At 40.0% G+C, this 15806-nt stretch overlaps 1 protein-coding gene across 1 annotated transcript in view; it reads left to right on the top strand.

Moving 5' to 3' along the window:
- The window catches only part of LOC107548730 (periphilin-1-like), a 75351-nt gene that overhangs the window by 40651 nt on the left and 18894 nt on the right, over positions 1 to 15806 (top strand). The window contains exon 4 of the mRNA XM_016229531.1: positions 5383 to 5481. Within this exon, the coding sequence (XP_016085017.1) occupies positions 5383 to 5481 (99 nt within the window). The remainder of the gene's footprint in view (positions 1 to 5382; positions 5482 to 15806) is intronic.

The following is a 15806-nucleotide window of genomic DNA, read 5'->3' on the forward strand; positions in this document are numbered from 1 at the left end:
GACAGGAAGAGCTAAATAAACTTATCACTGCATTTAAACCAACAACATGCCTGTTAGATCCTGTACCCACTAAATTACTAAAAGAGTTGTTACCTGTAGCAGAAGAACCGCTTCTCAATATTATTAACTCGTCGTTATCTTTAGGTCACGTCCCAAAACCATTCAAGCTGGTGGTTATTAAGCCTCTTATTAAGAAATCACAACTAGATCCTAGTGAACTGGCAAATTACAGACCCATGTCAAATCTTCTGTTTATGTCTAAAATTTTAGAAAAAGTTTGTCTGCTCAATTGTGCTCCTTCCTGCAAAAAAATTATCTCTATGAAGAATTTCAGTCAGGCTTCAGGCCCCACCATAGCACAGAAACTGCACTTGTTAAAATTACAAATGACTTGCTTCTTGCATCAGATCAAGCCTGCATCTCATTGCTAGTTTTACTTGATCTTAGTGCTGTGTTCGACACTATAGATCATGACATACTCATAGATCGATTACAAAACTATACAGGTATGCAAGGGCAGGCTTTAAGATAGTTTAGATCATACCTGCCACTTTGTTCATTTAAATGGGGAGTCATCTCAATTATCACCAGTAAAATATGGAGTGCCACAAGGATCTGTGCTAGGTCCTCTGCTATTTTCAATATACATGTTATATACATGTTGCCCCTTGGTAATATTATTAGAAAATTCGGGATTAGTTTCCCCTGTTATGCTGATGATACTCAAATATATATATCTCAACAAGACCCGATGAAACTTCTAAATTATCTAAGCTAACAAGCTAAAAATGTAAAAGATTGGATGACCAATAATTTTCTCCTATTAAATTCGGATAAGACAGATATATTACTTTTTGGACCAAAAAACAGTACACCGAATCTCTTGGATTACAATTTGCAACTAGACGGATGTACTGTTACTTCCTCTACAGTCAATTTCAATTTCTCCATATCCTACCATCCTGGTTCAAAGAATGTAAAAGTCTGTCCCATCTGTCCTGAAGAGTCTTCTGAGAAGCCTGAATCTGTGATTCTTTCTAGGCTGATTGTGAGTCACATTTAATGGTCCCTTGATGAACAACTTACTGATGCCAATGCCTCTGAAGGCTCTCCATGGGGTGTCTGCCTGGTCACAGATTTGTTCCCAGAACTCAATGTACTCTGCTGATCAGATCTATTCACTCTTCCCTGGGCACTGGCCACCCAGGGGCCAATCGCTTCTGGTGGCCAAGAATGGCCTAGGATGTCCTTGGTCACACCTGGGAGTGGAAGGGACTTAAGTGACTTTCCTCTGCAATGGAAACTGCTGAGTTGATGTTTAACCATGAGACTATGGTCTTCCAGAGGTCATTGTGTCCTATTGTGGACCTCAGTTCATCTCCAGGGTCTGGAATGCACTCTTCTCCCTCCTGGGTGTGACCATGCACCTCTTCTCCTGATACCATCTGCAGTCGAATAGGAAAATGAAGAGGGAGATCCAGAAAATTAGACATTTCCTGCAAACCTTCTGCCACAGTGACCACTTCTGCCACAGTGACCAGAACTTCTGAAGCCAGTTCCTCGGGTAGGCAGAGTGCGCTAAGAACTCCCTTTGCCAACCTGCCCCTGGACTCCCTTTGCCAACCTGCCCACTTTTCCAGTGCATACTCGGATTTGCCAGGCTCCACTGTCATTCCCTCACAGCAATCACAATCATCAGAATACTGAATTGCACACACATGTTTGCAATCACCTCTCTACTCAGCCATGGAATATAAGCACGCACCTGTCAGTCGCTCATTGTCTGGTCTCACTTATGAATAAGGACGACTTACCTGCTCTACTTACATTCAAGCGATATCCCAGTTTTTTCCAGGGAAATCTTCTTGCTCTGTCATCTCCTTGGATTCCCCGATTCCCTTTCAAGCCATCTGTTATCATTCCCTTTCATACTCACTGCCATCTGTGTATGCTTTCACCTGATTCACAGACTACCCTACCACAATCTCCCTCAAACTAGGTAATACAAAAGAACTCTGTTAGAGTTTAGTAAATGGAAGATGAGAAACAATGTAACACTCATCTGATTTACCAGCTCATGCTTATTGTGGCAACTCTGCAATAAAACCTGTTAACCTGATATCAATGTTTAAAGTCTGGTGTTCCGTTACAAAAGCAATGTGCTACAAGAAGTTAGTAAACTATATTAGTACGGTAAAACATGTTTGTCAAAAATGCAAAAAAGGTGCGCACATGCCACAAACCGAAATGGGGCTCAGGTGCAGTACAAAAAAAGTCAGGCACACATTAAGTGAACTGAGGTGCAACTCTTTATAGGTAACAGGTGGTCATTCTAATTAGACACACGTTCAATCACAAATGCAGGTATACTCCCACAAAGAAGAAAAAAAGGCAATACAAATTCAAAGTCAAATTTGAATCAATAACCACTCCTCACAATATTTGGACAATATTAAAAACAGATGAAGAAATATACACACAATCTTATAAGAAAGGCTTAATATCAAATTCTTCATTTAACCCAAAAGGTGAAGTATTTAAAGTAAAAATCCAAACACATTCCTATTGTAAAAGTTTCCTCTCAAAATCTCCCCCTCTTGACCGTTTTTGTACTCTCTCTATGCCAATGTACTGTAAAGCACTAACATTGTGGCCCACTTGTCTAAAATGGGACGCTATAGGGCAGGGGTGTATTCAGACATGTGCTGTAGCCTCCGGTCCTGGAGAGCCGCAGCCCTGCAGAGTTCAGTTCAACTCTAATTAAAACTCACCTGCCTGTAGCTTTCTAGTAACTGTTCAGAACCTGATTAGCTTGTTCAGGTGTGTTTGATTAGGGTTGAAGCAAAACTCTGCAGGGCTTTGACTCTCCAGGACCGACGTTTGCCACCCCTGCTATAGGGCTATGTTCAACTCCTGTTCTAATATTACTCATATTCATTGATGCGAGTACGTAGTGATCTAGAAGTTTTAACAACACAAGTGAGACCACACGGACAACATATAAGATAAATCACATGTGTAGAAGAACAAGTAATTGTACCGCGTATCAAGATGTTATGGCCAGTGTGTGGGTGCCTAAAAGATTTACATTTATATATAAACGTACACTTTTACACACAATTACCGCACCTACAATTACCAGGAGGAAGAGTAAGAGTGACAGGTTTCACTACACCGGACGAAAAATCTGATCTTACTAGCATGTTATAAATTACTTTGACATTTAAACCCCTTAGCTGTCACACCCCCATTTTCAGCATGGAGACACAAATGACATACCCAAAATAAAAAGGTTGCTGCTCATGAGTCTTTCTTACTACACTGAACAAAATTATAAACTCAACACTTTTGTTTTTGCCCCCATTTTTCATGAGCTGAACTCAAAGATCTAAGACTTTCTCTATGTACACAAAAGGCCTATTTCTCTCAAATATTGTTCACAAATCTGTCTAAATCTGTGTTAGTGAGCACTTCTCCTTTGCCGAGATAATCGATCCACCTCACAGGTGTGGCATATCAAGATGCTGATTAGACAGCATGATTATTGCACAGGTGTGCCTTAGGCTGGCCACAATAAAAGTCCACTCTAAAATGTGCAGTTTATGACACAGCACAATGCTACAGATGTCGCAAGTTTTGAGGGAGCGTGCAATTGGCATGCTGACTGCAGGAATTTCCACCAGAGCTGTTGCCCGTGAATTGAATGTTCATATCTCAACCATAAGCCATCTCCAAAGGCGTTTCAGAGAATTTGGCAGTACATCACTGTAAGCCTTTCTTATAAGATTGTGTGTATATTTCTTCACCTGTTTTTAATATTGTCCAAATATATTGAGGAGTGGTTATTGATTCGAATTTGACTTGTATTGCCTTTTTTTCTTCCTCTCTTTGTGGGAGCATACCTACATTTGTGATTGAACGTGTGTCTAATTAGGATGACCACCTGTTACCTATAAAGAGTTGCACCTCAGTTCACTTAATGTGTGCCTGACGAAGACCTGATGGTTGAAACGTTGCAGCAATAAAATAATTTTATGGAGCAGTTATATCAGTGTGCGGACAAAACGTGTTTTAGCTCATTGTTACAATGTTGTTAACATGTCAATAAACATGTTATCAACATGCTAAACTTATAAAACATGCTAGACAGAAATTAGTAATATGCTAGCAACATTTTAAAACACATTAGCAAAATGTTAAAATGTGTTAAAAACATGTTAGCAAAATGGTAGTAACATGGTAAAACATGTAGGAATGTGGTAAAACATTCAAACAACATAGTAAAACATGTTTACAACGTGCTAGTACCAAGGTAAAATAAACTATCAACATGCTAGCAATGCGTTAAGACATGTTAGCACTATGCTAAAACACACTAACAACATGGTTGCAATGTGCTAAAATACATTAACAACATGCTAATGCATGTTACAGCAAGCATCGAAGTTACATTTTTGTTAATTTCATTTTAGTTCTAGGAAAACTTAAGAGCTTGAGTCAAGTCTAATGTTTTAGTCCTTCATCATGAACAGCAGGCCAAATTAGTTTACCCTCATTCCACTGAAAAGTATAATAACATGTAAACTATTGTGATACAATCACTTACTGTTCTTGTCTGTGCAATGTTATAAATTCTGTCTTGAGTATGTAAAGTTTGTAAAGATAACCTTAAAAGTGATTGCAATTGTAAGAGCATTACTGAGCATTATGCAGCGTGCATGCCATGTTGTAATTACCGTAATTCTGAGATGACAACACATGATGTTCAACTCAGTGCTGTTCACGTCCTCGGACCGGGGATTATCCGTTTCTATAGCGAGAGTCAACAAAATGAACCAGCATGAAAGAATGTTAGTGCCAGCTGTAAAACACAATACAAGTAACAGTTGCTATGCAAATGCATTATTATTACTCTTTATAATTATTTCTTTAGGATGTTATTACATGGATAGCCTAGATATCTTACTCTGTGCTGCATGTCTTTCATTTATGTTCACATTTCTTTTGTATGAAAACATCTCCATTGGCAAAAGTCAATTACACGAATTTTAAAACATAAATATTACGAAATAACTGCTAATTTACATTTTACTACTGGAAGCGCCAACGTTTTTCTCTGGTTCCGCGTGAGGTGCAGTGGTCACATGGTACAAGCCGTAGCTCTCAGAAAACTCCCAGTTCACAAGTTGTTATTATGAGTTCTACGAGGACGTGAACGCTTTTTTCAAGTTTGTACGTTGAAATTACAGTAATTATGATATGGCATGAACACACCTTTACATTTTTTCGACCGTTGTTTAAGACTGTAGCATATAAAAGTTTTTATCAATCTAAAGTTTTAGATTGAAAGATTGATGATGTCTTTTGTGGTGACCTCCACAGGTGTCACAGAAACCCAGCAACAGAGATGCTCTCTCATCTGTGACATGTGCTGTGGCACGAAACAGAGCTATACAGAAGAAACAAGAGCAGATAGAGGAGGTAACATTATGTCTGTGTGTTGTGTGAAGGATCAGTTTCCACAGTATAATAAGTCAGACTGATATGGGATTTTACCAATAATAATAAGTAAAGCACACATTCACATGGCAGCAGAACATAGTTGTCATTCCTGTGTTTGAGTATTTAAAGGGATAGTTCACCCAAAAATGAAATTTACCCCATGATTTACTCACCCTCAAGCCACCCTAGGTGTATATAACATTCTTCGTTCAGACGAATACAATCGGAGTGGTAACACTTTACAATAAGGTTCATTACTTAACATTAGTTAACTACTTTAGTTAACATGAACTAAGCATGAACAATACTTCTAGAGCATTTATTAATCTTAGTTAATGTTAATTTCAACATTTACTAATGCATTGTTAAAATCGAAACTTGTGCTTGTTAACATTATTTAATGCACTGTGAATTAACAACTGTGTTTTCATTAACTAACATTAACAAAGATGAATAAATACTGTAATAAATGTACTGTTCATTGTTTGTTCATGTTAGTTAATAAATGAACTAACATTAACTAATGGAACCTTATTGTAAAGTGTTACCATCGGAGTTATATTGAATAATGTCCTGGCTAATCCATGCATTATAATGTGAGTGGATGGTAGCCCAAAATTTCTAAAAGTCGAAAAAATTGCACCCATCCATTATAAAATAAGTCCACACAGCTCCGGGGGGTTAATAAAGGCCTTCTGAAGCGATGCGATGTGATGCGTTTGTGTCAAGTCAAGTCACCTTTATTTATATAGCGCTTTTAACGATACAGATTGTGTCAAAGCAACTGAACAGCATTAATTAGGAAAATAGTGTCAATAATGCAAAGTGACAATAGTAAACACTCATTTTTCAGTTAAAGACAGTTCATCATTGAATTCAGTGATGTCATCATCCAGCTCAGCTCAGTTTAAATAGTACCTTTGCAATCAAGTCGACGATATCACTGGAAATGAAGTGTCCCCAACTAAACAAGCCAGAGGCGACAGCGGCAAGGAACCAAAACTCCATCGGTGACAGAATGGAGAAAAAACCTTGGGAGAAACCAGGCTCAGTCGGGGGGCCAGTTCTCCTCTGACCAGACGAAACCAGCAGTTCAATTCCAGGCTGCAGCAAAGTCACATTGTGCAGAGGACTCATCTGGTTCCTGTGGTCTTGTCCTGTGGTCGTTTGAGACAAGGTCTTTACAGGGGATCTGTATCTGGGGCTTTGTGTAAGAAAAAATATCCATATTTACAATTTTATAAACCTTAATCTCTAGCATCCGTTAACTGTCGTACGCACGTTCATGAGAGAGTGGCATCCAGCGGAACGCTTCCACGTTCGTCACTGCATTTGCCTACGTGCTACGTCACCCGCTGGACGCCACTCTCTCGTGAATGCACGTACAACAGTTAGTGGAAGCTAGAGATAAAGGTTTATAAAGTTGTAAATATGGATATTTTTCTTACACAAACGTATTGCGTAACTTCAGAAGGCCTTTATTAACCCCACGGGAGCCGTGGGGACTTCTTTTATAATGGATGGGTAAAATTTTTTCGACTTCAAATTTTGGGCTACCATTCACTCCCATTATAAAGCATGGATTAGCCAAGACCATTTTTAATATAACTTCGATTGCATTCGTCTGAAAGAAGAAAGTCATATACACCTAGGATGACTTGAGGGTGAGTAAATAACAAGCAAATTAGAATTTTTGGGTGAACTAACCCTGTAATATGATTACTTTTACAGTAGTTTTTTTTTTTTTAGGAAGACAACAATATTCTTTAACCCAGAGCCGATCCTCCCTATATGCAAAGTACGCAAGCTGCGTAGGGCCCCGAAACACCAGGGGGCCCCTTACTGTCAAACATGATTTAATTTTAGTTTAGTTTTTGAATTTGGCCAGCGGTTATGAAAACTGCTTATGTCATTTATTTTAATGTGGTGCGCTGTCGCCCTTTCTACGTAAAAATTGAGGGTGAGTAAATAACAAGCAAATTAGAATTTTTGGGTGAACTAACCCTGTAATATGATTACTTTTACAGTAGTTTTTTTTTTTTTAGGAAGACAACAATATTCTTTAACCCAGAGCCGATCCTCCCTATATGCAAAGTACGCAAGCTGCGTAGGGCCCCGAAACACCAGGGGGCCCCTTACTGTCAAACATGATTTAATTTTAGTTTAGTTTTTGAATTTGGCCAGCGGTTATGAAAACTGCTTATGTCATTTATTTTAATGTGGTGCGCTGTCGCCCTTTCTACGTAAAAATCAATCAAATCATGTAACGTGAATGTCATACAGTGTCTTACTCGAGACAAAATAAAAAATGAGTTGAAAGCGCCATGTCATCCGCATGTCTAACATATGTCTCCCCAAACAAATCATCCCATCTGATGGAAGGTCAGCAAGCCAGTGGCAGAAGAAATCCTCCTGGAAGAAATCCATAGAGGTGCTGCAAGTCATGATATAGAACTCTGTGCTGCAGTGACTAAGTGACAGCTTTGCAAAGAGAAAGACATAACTCAACCACTACCAATGCCTTGAAGGCTATCCACCAAGTGTTTGAGTGTGGTGCCACCACAGTGCCCTGAGTCTTTATGTCTGTGATCCGTACTTTCCTTTTCAAGTGCCGCTACCAAAGTGTAACCAGTGAGGTTTAGAATCAGAAGCGTGTGATGCTATGATAATTGTGTATGTAACCTCCATGCCATCAGGAGCTGAGTCAGACTGTAACCATATGCCAGCGGTGTTGTTCTGTAAGCAAGCAATATCAGATAAGATCTTTAGCTATGTCAAGCAACTGTTACACCATCTGAACGGTATATTTGGTTTCTCTGGAGGCTGCTGGCAATGTGACTGAAGCTATGGTCCGCTGCAAGGCTTGAAAATGGAAAACTCAGGCCTGCTGTCAGAGAAAGGAATCTCTGAAATTCCATGTTGGAAAAATATTGACTTTTACTACACTATTACATTTCATAATTTCTTGCTGGAGTTAGTTTGAAAAATTCCACAATTATGGAAAAATATGCCACTACTAGTAGATAGGTGTTACTATGTATTGAAAACAAGTCTGCATCCCACATAAGTCATTGTGTGGCAGGAAACTCATTAATAGCTAAGTTGCATGTTTTTAAGCATGTTTGCACTTACTCTTAGACTGATGGGAAATTCCCATTACAGAAAGCATCCTGGCCTGCCTCTATTGTATCTAAAGCAGCTGTGGTGGAAAGAGTACTAAGAAATTGTACTTAAGTAAAAGTATTTCTACTTAAGGAATAATTTACTTGAGTTCAAGTAAAAGTACTGAAAAATAACATGACTCAAGTAAGAGTAAAAAAGTAGTTTTTACTCAAGTTACTGCATTACAAAGTACTTTTTATTGTTATTTTCTATTTTTTCCCAAAATGAGATGATGTGAGCATAATGGAACAGGGTTAACCCTAACCCTAACACTCATGTACTGTCATGTCTGTTTCACAAGTGAGACCCAGGAAATCCCTTATATGGACAAATGCATGAAATCGCTACAGCTGAATAACATGCAGATAGAGACACTTTGACTGATGAAACGTGGAAGACAATAAACACACAATTGCAATGCAATGCTAATTGACATAGCTTGTATCACAGTATAGACTTTTATCAAATATATTTTCTGTCTCACTGTGATAAGAAGCAATATTGAACCAGAGAAGCTAACTGTTTCAATCACGACTGACGATATATAGTGATTTTGGAGCAAAACATGATATTAGTCTCATAAATTGTCATGTTTGACGCTATGTTAAGAAAACAACTACCTATCCATGTTGCCAGGAGCAACTGTTTTATAACTAATTTGGAATAGTACATTTACGTATAAGATCATGTGGTTGTTTTTAAGAAGGGCAAAAGCAAAGAAGGGTAAGTGAAGGTTTCAAAGGAAAGAAAGGGTTTAAAATGGTGTGAATAGAAAGGTGCCAGTAAAAAAATAATGTGGGGTGTGGGTAAGGTTGGGCATCATTTGAATCGTTTGAAAGTTGAACACTTACGCAAGGATGTGTGTGCAGCAGAGAAAACAGCCAGTGAGTCTTCTGGACTTGAATGGTTTAAAATCACATTGAAAGTGTAGTTTGTTATAATAACAAAGGTGGACTCACATTTTCAGTAGGACAAAAGAAAATTTTATTTAACATGTTAACCCATACCTAGGCTTGGGAATCCAAAATCTATTCCAATTCTGGAATAGGATGCTTAAGGTCAGGAATTGCCTACTTGTTATCAAATTAAAATTTAGATTGCTCTTCTCGATTCCTTTGTGTGCATTTTAATATGACTTTAAACCATTTAAGCACAAGCAAACTTGTGCTCTGTTTTCTGTAATGCACACATAGGGGCAAAGCCATCATTTCAGTAATGAGCGGGACAGAAATGTAAAAAAACAAACAAAAAAAAACTTTTGTCTAATTGACAGGCTTTATTTTTTCTTATGTCTTTTAATTGGCTAAGAAATCAAATACACTGCTGGACGATAGCCAATAATTTGTATTCTATATTTTTTTCTGTATTTTCCTAATGAAAATTTTAGGATTGGTTTACACAAACACTTAATAAGGAAGAATAGTTTCTATACTGTAATACATGTTACATCAGTTAGCACTGCATTATTCATATACTTTATTATCTCGAAATTACTTGAAATTACCTTATTTTAGCTGCAGTGATAGCATGATGCCTTTTGTCCATATTAGGGATTTCCTGCAGAAGTTATCCCTTCTATGAGGCCGGTTTGGACTTTCTGCGTGAGAACGCCCTCCGGCTTTGACTGTGAATGAACCATACACTGTAGAAGAGTGTTCAGCGCTCCGAGATGTTCACATCGTCTCGTTTTGGATATTAATAAACCATTTGGTCATACATAGACTATCTCGTTAGTGCAATAACTGCATCCTTCTATCAACCGAGTTTTCTATTTACTTATACTGCTGTGTGCTCTGGTAATATCAACGCAGTATGACCCATTTCAGGAGCTGACAAAATTATGATTAAAACTCAGAGCAAAGTTCACATTCACTAAAATATTGAAACGCTAATGATGCTGATTCAAAACGCCAACACCAGTGATAGGCAGTCAAAGCAAAGCGTGGTTTGAACGCCCCGCCCCCACAGCTGAACTGGAAGTTTTACTTAAAATATTTTTATTGGTATTTTGTGTGACAATACAGATTGAAATAATGATAACTGTAACGGGGCTGATGAGACGAGAGGCGTGCGGATCCATGTGCAAGCTTTATTTAACAAGAGAAGTGGTAAAACACAGGCAGGGTCGATCAATGGCAGACAGGTATATGGCGGGCAAAACACAAGAATAGTCCTAGGGCTAGCGTAGGTCACTGATCGGCAGGCCTCTGGGAGCACAGCAGTGGACATTGCTACCTCGGGAGGTTCTGCAGCATAAGCCGCCACCTCTGGAGATGTTGTAGCCGGTGCTGCTGCCTCTAGCAAGTCGGCGGTGGAGTATGCGGCCCAGATACACCATCAAGCAACCCCCCATATGGGAAGTGCTGCAGACAGGGGAATGAGTTCATGAATAGAAGGGTTAGAGTGAGTGGGTTTGGGGATACCAGCGGTGCGTGCAGACACCAGCGGTGCATCCCTCACACTGGATACCAGACTGGGATACCGAAGGGCTGACCTTGAGAATCTGGGTGTGACAGACAGGACGTGACATGACTCTGGATGATCAGCTGTGATGCAACGTGATTCTGGATGAATAACTGAGGCGTAACGTGACTCTGGACGAACAGTTGAGACGTGACGAGACTCCTCGAGAGAGCGGTCCCCCTGGTCCAGCTGGAGGATGAGGACGGCATGGTCATCCATAAAGGAGAACAAAAGAAAACACTTTCAAAACACGAAAAAATCAAACGAGGGGGGAAAATGCCACTTACAATTCCTTTTTGGTCCGGTATTCTGTCACAAAACAGTGTCTAAGATAAACACGCACGAAGAAGATGAAGGCAAATAGTTATTTAATAAATCCTCACAGGGTAAATCCACAGGCAGGTAGTTGACGCACATAGAACATAGGACATTCACAATACCAGACAAGGGAGCACTGGACAGACTACAACTTAAATACTAAAGCAAATGAGGATAATTATTGGAACACAGATGAACAGAATGACATAATCAAACATGAGGGAAAACTAGGTCACAGGCACATGAGGGAAGAATACACAACAAAAAATCCTGGGGTGTGACAACCTGATGCACAGATCAAATATTTTGACACATCTGTATGTCTCCCAAATGTTCAGGTTCACTTAAGACATAACCGACTCCATTTACATGAACAGCCGCCAAGACGGGCATTTTGACATTACTTTCCGTGTAATTGTGTAAAGCAATAACATTTGCATGCTGACTGAAAGGTGCTTTTGATGAGCTTACTTTGGGTGTGCGCACAGAAACCCGGCAACTTTCAAGTACTAGACAAGACTTAAAAACATATGCAAATGCTGAATATCACTTTAGTGATAAAGGCACCAAACCTCCAACTGCTCCCCAGGAGCCACAGCAAAAATGGCTGCCAACTGCTCCCCGGGTGTGGGTTCACTACTCACTGTTGTGTGTGTGCTGTGTTTATATGGGTTAAATGCAGAGCACAAATTCCGATTATGGGTATAATGCAAAGGCATGTATACATTTTTAATTGTGTTTACAGTTTTGGTTTTAGTTTTTCCCCAAGTTGAAATGCAACTAAAATTTATGCATTTCTGTAGGGCACCAATCTTATTTCAGATCATTCTTAATTTTTTAAAGATTGCTTTATTCAGTTGAATGAAAATGTTTCATATAATTAAAATTAAAAGGGAAATTAGAGTGCAGGTTCTCTAGCTACCTGGTGATCGAGGGTGGTGGTGTGAATGAGAAATGGAAACCCTGAAGTGGATTTGTAGCTGCAGAGTGATTTGATTGCAAATGCTTGTAGCATGAAATCCATTTTCCTCTACTCCAATCAAATACACTGTTCTGCCTGCTGGAGAGGGAAAAAGGAGCAGTGACTTGGGCCATGCAGCCTCCCCCCTGTACGTACCCCAGGTTGTACATTCTAGCTATTGTAGAAAGTAATCTGCATATAACATGCATACATAAGTCTCATATACTTTACACAGCAAACAGACAGTACAGAAGAAATCATAAGAGTAGTTCTATTTTGAATATGGTCTGTACGTAAGTTAGAGTCTTTGGTGAGTTACACAAGGTGCCTAAGTTAAACCTAGTTATATTATACAGTGTGTTTTTATTGCAATCATAGTCATTCCATCTATTTTCAAAAAACTGCACAGCAGAGCTCATGATGTGATGACTCAGATACATGTGAAATGATATTTTAACCCTCCAGTCCACACACAGAGACACACCATCTCTATGGTTACCACAGATGAGGCAGTAGGTGCTATTTTGAAGTGATCTGGTGTAATAGCTAGCAGCTCAAACACACATAGTTACCTATAACTACAAGACAGACTGCAGTAATGATTTCAAATCTTTTGATCACAGATGCCTGCTTCTCCACACACAAATAACAATATTGGTAATATAGATTAGGGAACAGTATTCACTATTAACTAGTTGCTTATCATATTACTAGCGTATTGACTGTTTTAGTACTTATAAAGCACATATTAATACTTTATTCTGCATGACCATATTCTAGATCCCTTTTCCCTGCCCCATACCTAAACATATCTACTACAACAACTCTCTTATTTACTACCAATAAGCAGTGTATTAGCAGTTTATTGAGGAAAACACTTCAATCGTTAATAATGAATATGTGTTCCCTAAAATGTTATCATAATTTTATCAAAGGTCAAAATGCATGAAATGCAGGATTATTCTGTAATTGCTCTGCAATTTAGAAATTCAACATTGATTGGCAATGATTTGGTTTTAAACAGTGACTGGGAAGGCACATTTCACACAATATATAGATAGGCTACCTCGTGCACATGATAACTTCCAAAATAAGTTCAAATAATTTGTTATCATTAATATACTGTACGTTAAAAGAATATATACATAAACATTTTTTATTAATCTCATCCCAGTCCAAGTCCATTCACAGTCTTATTTTTTTGTTTAATATTTGTAGGCCCATATAATATATTTATTTTATTTTCCACTTCATTTCATATCTCTTAAGAATGCACTGAAATGAAAGTTGCACTTGGTCGAAAACCGAAACTGAAAATGCTTTGTAATAAGCATTTATTATTTTATTAAATAATATAAAGTTATTTTGTAAGACTCCATAAATTTAATGATATTGAATTTAAAAAACACAAGCCAATTGTAACGAAAGTCCACTGAAGGCGAGCGTAGTGAAGTACCCAAGTGCAGTTTATTTACAGTGATCCAAACATAATCCAAACAGACGAAGACTAGAGACACAGACTTGACGAGGCATGAACAGACTTGACGAGGCATAACAGACTAGACTCACTGACAGCGGGTTACAACTTCAGTACACGACAAGGCACAATGGGAACATGATGGCTACTTATAGCAGACAAGGACGGGCACATGACATGAACAAACCAATGGGAAACAAGACACATGACTAGGACTACCAATCAGAACATGACACATACACAAGGCATAGATACATGAGGGCAAGGGAAGCATGACACTGACAGCATGAAACGATTACAAAATAAAAGACATGGAAAACAAACAAAACCCAACAAGTCCAGGAGGGTGGTGGAGTGGAGGTGGAACTGGGGGAGGGACGGAGGGCCAGGCCCATGAAGCGGAACAGGCAGAGCGGGGGGCCATGGCGGTGCAGGCAGAGCGGGGGGGACATGGCGGTGCAGGCAGATCGGGGGGGCATGGCGGTGCAGGCAGATCGGGGGGCCATGGCGGTGCAGGCAGAGCAGGGCGGCCGGGTGATGACGGCAGAGCAGGAAGCCATGGCGGAGTAGAAACATGGACAGACCACTTGATTGTGACAGCGCAAGCAGAGAGTTCATGAATGGCCTCCATGGCTGTGACAGGGCAGACTGTGAGTTCATGAACGGCCTCCATGGCCATGACAGGACAGACAGTGAGTTCAAGAATGGCCTCCATGGCCGTAGCAGGACAGACAGGGAGTTCATGAATGGCCTCCATGGTCGTAGCAGGACAGGCAAGACTGTGAGTTTGTGAGCGGCCTCCATGTCTGTGACAGGACAGACAGTGAGTTCATGAATGGCCTCCATGGCCGTGACAAGACTTGGCCGGGGACTCAGGCTTAATGTGAGCAGATTCTGAAATGGCGGCTATGTCGTGACGATACTCTGGAAGATCAGTTGAGACGTGATGAGACTCTAGAAGGACGGCCATTTTGTGAAGAGACTCTTGTGTGGCGGCCATCTTGCGATGAAGCTCTTGAATGGCGGCCATATTGTAAAGAATCTCCTGAGTGACCGGCATGATGTGAGCAGGCTCTGGCTTGGCAGACGTGACGTGAATAGGACTTGGTGTAGCAGACATGACGGGAGCAGGCTTTGGTTTGGCAGACATGACGTGAGCAGGCCCTGGGGTAGCAGACATGATGTTAGCAGACTCTGGCTTGGCAGACATGATGTGATCAGGCTTTGACTTGGTAGATATGACATGAGTAAACTTTGACTTAACTGGCATGATGTGAACAGGTCCTGGAGTAGCGGGCATGACGTGAGCAGGCTTTGGCGTAGCAGACATGACGTGAGAAGGCTGTTGCTTGGCAGACATGACGTGAACAGGCTTAGGCTTGGAAGGCATGATGTGAACACCTCCTGAAATGATGGTCGGGACGTGGAAAAGTTCTGATGTGGCGGGTACTCTAGGATAGCTGTGTTCCTCCTCAGCAACCCCCACAGTAAATGGTGAATCAGCCAGTAACAAGGCAAAGTCAATGTATTTTTCAAGAGTCCATTGAGGGGTATAGCGTAGCATTAAATGAGATACATTTTTATCCAAATCATAATGGAAAATGTCTTTCAGGAAGCTATCCTTAAAATCTAGGTGAACAAGACGATCTGCTGGGTTCATTGTGGGGGTCGTGTATTCTGTAACGAAAGTCCACTGAAGGTGAGCGTAGTGAAGAACCCAAGTGCAGTTTATTTACAGTGATCCAAACATAATCCAAACAGACGAAGACTAGAGACACAGACTTGACTTGACGAGGCATAACAGACTAGACTCACCGACAGCGGGTTACAACTTCAATACACAACAAGGCACAATGGGAACATGATGGCTACTTATAGCAGACAATGAGGGTCACATGACATGAACAAACCAATGGGAAACAA

This window comes from Sinocyclocheilus grahami, unplaced genomic scaffold (assembly GCF_001515645.1).
Source record: "Sinocyclocheilus grahami isolate Dianchi unplaced genomic scaffold, SAMN03320097.WGS_v1.1 scaffold354.1, whole genome shotgun sequence".
Lineage (NCBI taxonomy): Eukaryota > Metazoa > Chordata > Actinopteri > Cypriniformes > Cyprinidae > Sinocyclocheilus > Sinocyclocheilus grahami.